This window comes from Nanorana parkeri, unplaced genomic scaffold (genome assembly GCF_000935625.1).
Source record: "Nanorana parkeri isolate BGI_ZX_2015 unplaced genomic scaffold, ASM93562v1 scaffold353, whole genome shotgun sequence".
Classification (NCBI taxonomy): Eukaryota; Metazoa; Chordata; class Amphibia; order Anura; family Dicroglossidae; genus Nanorana; species Nanorana parkeri.
The window spans coordinates 393,526-402,639 of record NW_017306621.1 but is presented as its reverse complement, the minus strand read 5'-3'; the positions used below and the strand labels follow the sequence as shown (position 1 = coordinate 402,639).

Here is a 9,114-nt window from a genome sequence, read left to right as displayed (position 1 = left end):
TTTTTTTTTTTTTTTTTTTTTTTTTTTTTTAGCACCATCCATGTTCCCTGTAGGTAGATTTTTCTCCTCACGTCCTGTCCCATTGACTATCTGCATCAGGGTGTCATTGAAACAGGAAGTAAGCGTAATCTCCTTATTTCGGATGCATATATCAATTTAAAAAAAATGGATATTGACTTCTCAAAATGAATAATCTGACTTATGTTTGGTTGTAAACACAAGGCTAGCTAACCATTTCCAGTTCTGTGCCTTATATTTATTTCTGGTTTTGTAGGACAATGCAATGAGCAAACTATGGTTCAAGCAGGATGATAAATTCTTCCTCCCTAAGGCATGCCTCAACTTTGAGTTTTTCAGGTATGTAGCATCTTTGTGTCATTCATTTTTATGCAGCTGCAATTAGACGTTATTTACATTGTGAGCAAACACCCCCGCCAGCATTTGTCTACTCATTTCTCGAGACTATGTTTTCCAAGCCCGGGTAATAAGCATTCACCAATATTTGTGTGGTATGGCCATAATCGGCAAAATCATCTAATGTGCTGACACCGAGCACTTTATCTTCATATATTTTTATTGCCTGATCTGCAGTAAAATTCTCATAATCTGTGCCGACCATAAATGGAGACAGTTTAGCTTGTATTTATGGGTGTAATTAAATTCCGCCAGTCACTAATGCTCATATATTACCCATTAAGCAGTTCTTGTTAGAAATGTTTCCTCTTCTAGCATTTTGCTCAGTAGAATGCTCTGCAAGGTTTAAATATTGCTCTGGACATGTTTATTGTGGTGTCTGTTATTTTATGTTTATAGCATACATTTGGAGAGACCTGTCACATTATTAACATAACAAAGCACATACCTGTAAAGGAGAGAAAATACTTCCCTCTCCTGCTGCCTGCACCATGGCTGAGAAATGCTCCCCTGAAGTAGGAATGGAAAATGACACTCCTGGAGTGTCTGTCTCGGTGATCCCCCAAAGATCTCACCAGTTCCTCTTGTTCTGTTGCAGGTGTAGGCAACCTCTGCACGCCAGCTATTGTTGAACTACAAATCCCTTGAGGTATTGCAAGACTTTGACAGGCATGACTCCCAGAGGCAGAAGCATGATGGCATTTGTAGTTTCACCGCTGCTGAAGCACCGAGGTGGCCTACCCCTGCTCTATTGAGCTGGAATAACCACACAGGATGGGAATTCAGACTTCATTGGCTACATGCTTGTTCCAGGTCAGAGAGTTGCTAGGTCATGAAGCTTCCGTTCACATTTCCTGATCCCAGTGCCACAGGACAGGGTCAGTAAACTTTGCAGCATATAAAGGGTTTCTTATAGCGTCTTGTATTTTAGCCTGCATGTTCAGGCATAACAGCATAGTGGTAATATAATGTCCTCGCAGGGGACACGAGATTACAGGGCCGGCAACTGTTCATTCTTGTCGTCTTTGCCAGAGAGACTAGCGTTCGACTGCTGAATTAATTATGAAGCAAAGGGTTTAGCAAGGATTATGTTCATATAGTATATAGATTTCTGCCTTTTTGTATATAATGCTCCTTGATCTGTCTACCTTGCAGCTCCTTTTCATTATAGCTAAATGTCTGCACAGTGATAGTATTGTGGGGTTGGTGTCTGGTATTTGGCAGGTTGATTAAGCTTCATGTGTTGGTGATTGACGTAGGGCAATATAGTGTATAATGGCTGGGTTTAATTAACATGTAGTGCTGATGATGCCTTTTTTTTTTTTTTTTCTCCCCTGGACTATTTTTATGTTCTGGTTTTATAATCTGCACATTTCAAGGTTTAATGAAGGTTGATCTATTTTTAATTAACTTTTTGCTTCTCTCTGAATTGTATTCATTCTCATTATATTGCACTGGTTCATGCTATAGTCTGAAAGTAGCTTGAATAACGAGGTGTTTTGGTTTTTTTTTGCTCTTCTTCTTCTTCTTCTTCTTCTTCTTCTTTTTTTTTTTTTTTTTTCCCCTGTTCAGTAAGTTTATTTGCTGTTTTTAAGTGTAGTAAGGAAATGTTATGGCATTCAGCAAGTATTACCAAAGTATTTAAAACCTGTCCAGTAGATTTCTTCATATTCTGGGGAGTGTTTGCTGGAGTCCTACTAAGGTCTGTATTTAAAGACTTTATTTTTAGAGTGGTCAAGTGTTGGAACCTCTTTCAGACTTTTTTTTTTTTTCTTGTTGGCCTGTAATCCCCACTGGGTTGACTTCCACTGAATCCCTGTCCTGCCTTATTTGTCGCTAGAACAGGAAATGGGTTTGAACACGTGTGGGGTTTTCTGTGTGTTTTCCAATTGGAAGATCTCCTTATTTTGTCTCCTAATCTGAATCAAGGATCCAGCAAATGAAGCTTTTTCCCCCAACTGCACAATAACCCATGACTGCTATGTGTGTCATTTCTTACTGTATACTCCTGTATTTTCGGCAGAATAAAGTAAAGTTTTAAGGGTAAAAGTAAATGTCATATTCCGCTTTGGACTTTTGCCTGGCTTGCACTGTGCTATTTCTCCATGAAAAGTATTTTTTAATGAGCTCGCTTCCTTACTCCAATGAGCCAGGAAATTATTTTTGTGATGTTTGTCAAAAATGCATTTAAGTACCTTAACTATGAACAAAAATGGATCTGATTTGTGTATCACTCGGCTGTAGATCCTCCAAATCATCTCTGAATTGGTGCTGACACTGTCCTTCCTTCTGGAGGGTGTCTACTTTAGTTCCCCATGGTCCCTGTGTGTTGTAAAGTAGCCACCGATCCAAGCTTGCTCCCCTGATGGACTACAATCTCACATTTTAGTTTGCATCGAGATTGTAGTCTATCACAGGAGCAAGCTTGGAGCCTTGACTACTTTACAACACACAGTGACAGTAGGGAACTAATAAGTGATTTAAAAATGTTAAAGAGAAAAAATCCTCCCGATTTTCAAGTAACTTTGCCGGTGCTCCTCTAGATATGGCTACCTATTGCTGATCCCTTCAGGAGAGTGTATTCTGGGAGTGTGTACAACTAGACCACTAGACTAGAGCCTTCAGGATTTTATTCTGGGGGGGTGTACAACTAGGCCACTAGACTAGAACCATCAGGATTTTATTCTGGGGGGGTGTACAACTAGACCACTAGACTAGAACCATCAGGATTTTATTTGCATATGTGCTTGAAGTTTTCTGAAGACTGCTTTTGTAAGACCGACAATTTGCACAAGCAGAGGGTTGAAGTAGAATTTTCAGGGGATGTCCGGAGAAAGGAAAACGTTGGAAAGTGTTTAAACTTGCTTTTGTATGTCTGGATATAGTAGAGGTTGTTTTTTTTTTTCAATGTTTGCGCTTTTATTTCTCTTTGATTATTCTTGCTGTAGGTTGTTCCAATCCCATTATTAGCCTGTCGATGTTCTGACTGTATGCTTACACCTTTGAGGGGCTATGGCATTTTAAACAAAACGCTTCTCTGTTCCAATCTCCATGTACTCCAGGAGCCTTTAGAATTGCATAAATCCAGGATAGAGCTACTTGTGGTACTAGCCTGATGGAATTTGTTCTGCAGGTTGCTTTTTCCTAAATGTAATTAAGAAAATTAGACAGACAAAAATTGGAACATTAGACATGAAATGACTAAAGTCAGACTTAATTTCAATGTTTTCTTTCAGCCCATTTGCTTATGTGGATCCTTTGCATTGTAACATGGCCTATTTGTACATTGAACTGCTTAAAGATTCTCTCAACGAGTATGCATATGCAGCAGAGCTAGCCGGCCTGAACTATGACCTCCAAAATACCGTCTATGGGATGTATGTAAGTACCCAAATCCAAGGCTGATCTAAGACCATCTTGACTGCCTCCTCCCTGTACAGCCTGCCTCTCCAGGGAGGAGCTGAACCTTATTACGTTCTTCCCCATGTCTACATTTTCATAGTAGTATTTGTTCAGCCTTCGTCAACAAAGTCCTTTTACATGTGAAAATATGATGGAGACTGATCTCCGTTCAGATAGTCTGATCCCAGAGACAACCAAAACCCCGATGCTGCATATCCATACTCTTTTTGTCAAGGTCCTCCATCCACATCATTTCATTGCTTGCAGTACCAAGCTTAATTTCCTCATCTGTTTTTACATTTTTTTTTATTTTTCCCTGTTGTGTTTTTATTTTTTCTCGTTAGTCGTTACATTTATGCTGACCCCCTCCATTGCAACATGACATACCTGTTTCTAAGGTTATTGAAGGATGATTTAAAAGAGTATACATATGCAGCGCGTCTCGCAGGTGTCAACTATGGCATTGCATCAGCTATGAATGCAATTCTTGTAAGTAAGAGTAACATGGAAGCTTAGACTTCCAGTTAAGGCATGGCAAGGCATATTTATGTACAGAACGGTGTGGGGTTTTTATTTGGCTTTACCATGCACCTAGTATATTAGCAAAAGCCTTGTGCTTCTATTTATGCGTTATCTTTAAGGGCTTATTTTTCCTATCACCTAGAGGACCTCATTTATAAAAACTGAAGGAAAGAAGTGTCAGTTGCCCCAGAATGGCCAATCAGGTTCTTCCTTTGCTCCCAGTTTTTTTAAAATGAGTTCCAGGGTGCCCAGAATTTTGGTCTTGTGTGTTGCTTATACTCTTGAAAAATTCTGAGCGCTTTGCTTTACTAATTCACTGAGGCTGATGTTGGCCATGCTTACTGTATGATCTGTATGCTTTCAATAGGATTTGACCATGATCTTGCAGTCTGTGAGATACTTTCACCTGGCTTCACTTCAGTGCATGGCGGTCTGCTACGTGGGATGGACACACATTTGGGGATACTCTAGTTTTGACAGATACATTCTAGAGATGAGAGGCAGTACTACAATGGGTCATTTAAGTGGATCAGTGGACAGGCTATGGACATAAAAGTATTTCCAAATTCTTCGCAAATGCATTTTAAAATAAGCCCTTCCTGACCTCTGTAGCTGCAGGCACTGAGGAGCATCCATCCTTAAAGTTCAAAGCAGAGGCACGGAAGTCATTCAAGTTATTGTCTGTCTGAGCAGCTATGCTCCCTCTTCCAGACCCCTTGCTCTATGTTTAAAGTAGAGGTTAGAAGACTAGACTGTTTCTGAATCCCTGCCGGGAGGTGGGAGCAGAGCTAGCTGAACTGGCGTAGACAATTACTTTTTTGTGCTTCTGCTGTGAACATCTGAGGATGAATTGGTTCACAGTGCCTGCAGCTACAGAGTTCAATGCAAGCTTGTTTTAAGTCTTTTTCCATTTGCATGAATATGTAAGGACTTGAATGTCCTTAGCATGGCCACAGGTTCATGTTTTAGCTCCTATTTTTGTTAAAGTTTAATGCGTAATAGAACATCATCTGACATGTAATTTATATCAAGTTGTAACAGCAGGGATGGATGTCCACCGTATTGGGATATTCTTATGGTCTCTGTGTATTAAGCAAGGTTACCTGGTGCAATGCATTTTATATTTTTGGGGGAGTTTGTAAAAGTCATCCATCCATCAAATGGATGTCCGTCTGGAATGGATAAACACTGGAGGGGTTGACTTCATGCTATCCTGTATGGTAAATAACGGGGACCTGTTAACATCCTATATAAACAAGGTGTTTAAGAACATGGGCATTCATGAAAGATCATTATATTGCTAGTGCATACTACTAAACACTGCAAGCTCCTTTTACTAACAAATGGAGGAGAGAAGTTATTGAATTGGATTTTGTATTTTTACTGATGCATTCCTGCTTATTAAGAATAGTGGTATGCAGTAAATCATAAGAGGCCAATATGGGGTTTTACTATATTATATATCTATATTATATTTAATTTTTTTTATCCCCCCCCCCCCAATTTCAAAGTGGGCAAAATTACGCAATGCTTTGAGTTACTGCAATTACTTTATTACTTTATTAAATAACGAGCTCTATCCCTTACCACTGTATGTCTAAAGCTTCCTCCTCAAACTATTTTGGGTTGGTGTGTAAAGAAATGTATGTATTATGACAACTTACCTGGTCTTTAACCTGATTTAATAGACTAATGATTGGTGTACTCTGGCTTTTGAGATGCATTCACCATACATTTGATGTGGATGAATAAAAGCAAAGCACTAATTGATCTTTAATTGACCTTAACTGAACTCGAAGGCCTGTGTACACTAGCCCTATAGCCTCCGTCGTTGCTGCATGTATGTTTTAAAGACCTGTCCCCGGTGGTGGGTGAAATATGCAGTGCTAATAGTGAGCCTGCTGACCATTTCCTGATTATAAATACAAAGTAAAAAGGTTTTTCTTCTCTCGCTTCAAACTGACAACTTCTCGTAGTTGTAAGCATGTCAGGATAAGCACTTCTATAGAAATATACTGGTTAGGCACTAGAGACCAGTTACAGTGATATACTGACAAAAAATGGCTTATTTTCCAGCTCTCTGTGAAAGGGTATAATGACAAACAGCACATCTTACTAAAGAAAATCATTGAAAAAATGACCACTTTTGAAATAGATGAAAGGCGATTTGAGATTATAAAGGAGGCGGTAAGTTTTTATTTCAGGCTTTGTCATTGTTTAAAATGTTATACATACACAGCCAAAATGTTTTCTGGGGGTGTTGTAGTATATAGTTATAGTGGGGAATGGCTTCATCCCTTTTATTTTAGGTTTCTTGCTATCTGTGTCCCTCATGGAGTTTGGGACTTCCCGTTCCTCTTCCACCAGGACAGGTTGAGGTTTCCTTCCGGTGTTGGGAAACCTTCCCAGTGGGGACACAAGGCAGTAAAATATTGCAGATTTTTAACCCTTGCTCGTTCTAATTCAAAGTAAGTGGTGACGTTCTGCATTAAGACATCATGGCGTTTGAATCTGCCACGATCCACCCACAGCTCAAAAATCGGTTAGGTGCGTGGACCATTAATGTACACCTGTAGTTTTGAAGGTAATATTCTGAAAAGCAGATGGATAGGGAAAGGAGGTTTTTCAATTTTTGTGAAGGTTTTAAGAGATCTTACAAGAGTTGTGTTCTGCCCCACAACATTAAAGCAGCTCTGTATTTTTGTGGGACATTTCCTGCAAAGCAAGCACCTCACCTGTCTTTCTCCTCACCCCTCCAAATGTGTCTGCATTGAAGATGACGTTGCTGAAAGATATTCGGCATACTTGGGTGTCAGATGCGTGGTTCCCTGCTTGCACACTGCTGTTGCTTCCATTGGCCCACAGTGCATGGAACCAGAGAACATAGCATGTGACACTGGCATCCAACACTCCTAAAGCGTCAAATACCAAAAAGCTTTCTGGAAGATTATCTCCAGTGCAGAGGAGTTGGGTGGTGCATACAGCAGATCAGGGGAGTATTTCTTGCTTTGCAGGCAATGCCCTTGTTACATTTTTAAAAGCTTACTTTTTTGTTTCTTCTACTGCAAGGAGGTTAAATTGTGAAATAGTTTGGTTATTGTGAATTTCAGAAGTGCTTAATACCCTTTTGTGGCTGTCACAAGAAAAACTTTTCAACAGGCTATCCTAGTAGAGCTGGCAAAACGGCAAGGACACTGGATTAGAGTTCATCCTAACATCACACTTCCAAGCTCTATTAGAATGAGATCTAATTGAAACTGCGGTATTAACTCATCTGATGAGCGCAATATGTTGGGACAGATTGTGTAAAATGTTCAAGTTTTAATATTCTGATATGGAGTTGGCTCTTGTTTTGCAGTACATGCGGTCTCTAAACAACTTCCGGGCAGAGCAACCCCATCAGCATGCCATGTATTACCTGAGAGTGCTAATGACTGAAGTGGCCTGGACCAAAGATGAGCTCAGGGATGCTCTAGAGGGTATGTTCTGGAGACACAAGTCTGAAATCTCCTTGTTCAGTAGATGGGAAGGAGATGTACAAGCTTATGTGCAGAGTACAGTAAACCATCACACTGGATTGCAAATAGAAATGGAATGTGTTTCCTTGTTGGCAATTAAAAACTGCTCTCCTCTCACGACTATAAACAGTGACACCCCACACCATTCCACCTAGTACCTAAAGTGTGTGTAGTCCTTGAAGTACCGTTGAGGGTGTGGGTACCTTTTTGTTGAGAACCCATGATATGACATATATGCTCCACTCTAGTCAAACGCAGTATATTTGCATGTAAATGCACTCTCGGGCCACAGCACTGCTTAATTGCTCCAATTTTGAACTTGACTTTATTGTGCTACACCAAGATTAATCTCAAACCAAGTTGAGGTTCTCTTCATTCAAATTTATGCCTGAGAAGAATGTTGGCCAAATGTTTCCTGCTTCTAAGCACAGCGTTTCCTCTTTAGCCACTGCCTCTTTACCTAGACACACTGAAGCAAACTGAGGTTACCCGGAATACTATGACAATAGTTTGCACCCCGTCCCTAATTCCTATGACAATCTGGCTGCAGTGGAGTACCTTTTAAAATTTTGTGGGATTTTAAATTATCACAGAAATGTTTCCAAATGTCATTGGCTCTTTATTACAGAAGTGCCAGTGTCCGTATATTTATTTTTTATTTTTTCCAGATCGCATGGGAAAGGGTTGGAGCGTCTACCATATTGATTTATTGCAGCCATTGTCCATCTGTTTGGGAACTTTACCTTCACTTCTGTTGTGCTAACAGTATTGTCACTGGGAGAGAAAGTTTAAGGTTAATGGGTCAACAGGATCAAGACATCAATGTAATGCAGACAGAAGGTTTAGCCCCCTCCTTCGATCCCTTATGGGAAGTGTCTTGCCTGTGTCTTAACTGGTTATTGGATACAGAAGTTTGAAGGGTAAATCTCAGCAGTGTGGTCACAAAACACATTACTAACCTGAACAAGGCTCTAACTTTTATCCACAGAATCCAAAACCATTGTTTCTGGAGTTCTGTAGATACTGCAGTCAGATTTCGGATGCACCCACAAATGGGAAGAAAAGCTTTGCTGTACCTTGCTGCTTTCCCCTGCTAATAAAGTCTTTTGCTTCTTTCAGTTGTTGGCCATGCTACCAGTAAGACATTCAGGGTGTAGTCATTGATAAATGGTGTTCTGCTCTATTTGCAGATTTGTATTGGACTTGTAGGTATTGTTGTCTTGCATACAAACATGACCACAGTTTAGTCCTCCTACTC

The 9,114-nt window shown here is 40.0% G+C and overlaps 1 protein-coding gene across 2 annotated transcripts in view; it reads left to right on the top strand.

Annotated features, from left to right (window-relative positions):
* IDE (insulin degrading enzyme) overlaps positions 1-9,114 on the top strand; it is a 55,805-nt gene that overhangs the window by 35,668 nt on the left and 11,023 nt on the right. Inside the window, exons 13-16 of one of the 2 annotated variants that reach the window (XM_018558702.1) lie at positions 275-357; positions 4,161-4,305; positions 6,415-6,525; positions 7,697-7,817. In XM_018558702.1, coding sequence (XP_018414204.1) covers positions 275-357; positions 4,161-4,305; positions 6,415-6,525; positions 7,697-7,817 — 460 coding nt within the window. Of the gene's footprint in view, positions 1-274; positions 358-3,650; positions 3,796-4,160; positions 4,306-6,414; positions 6,526-7,696; positions 7,818-9,114 lie in introns of both variants that reach the window. The other variant, XM_018558701.1, reaches the window with a different exon arrangement.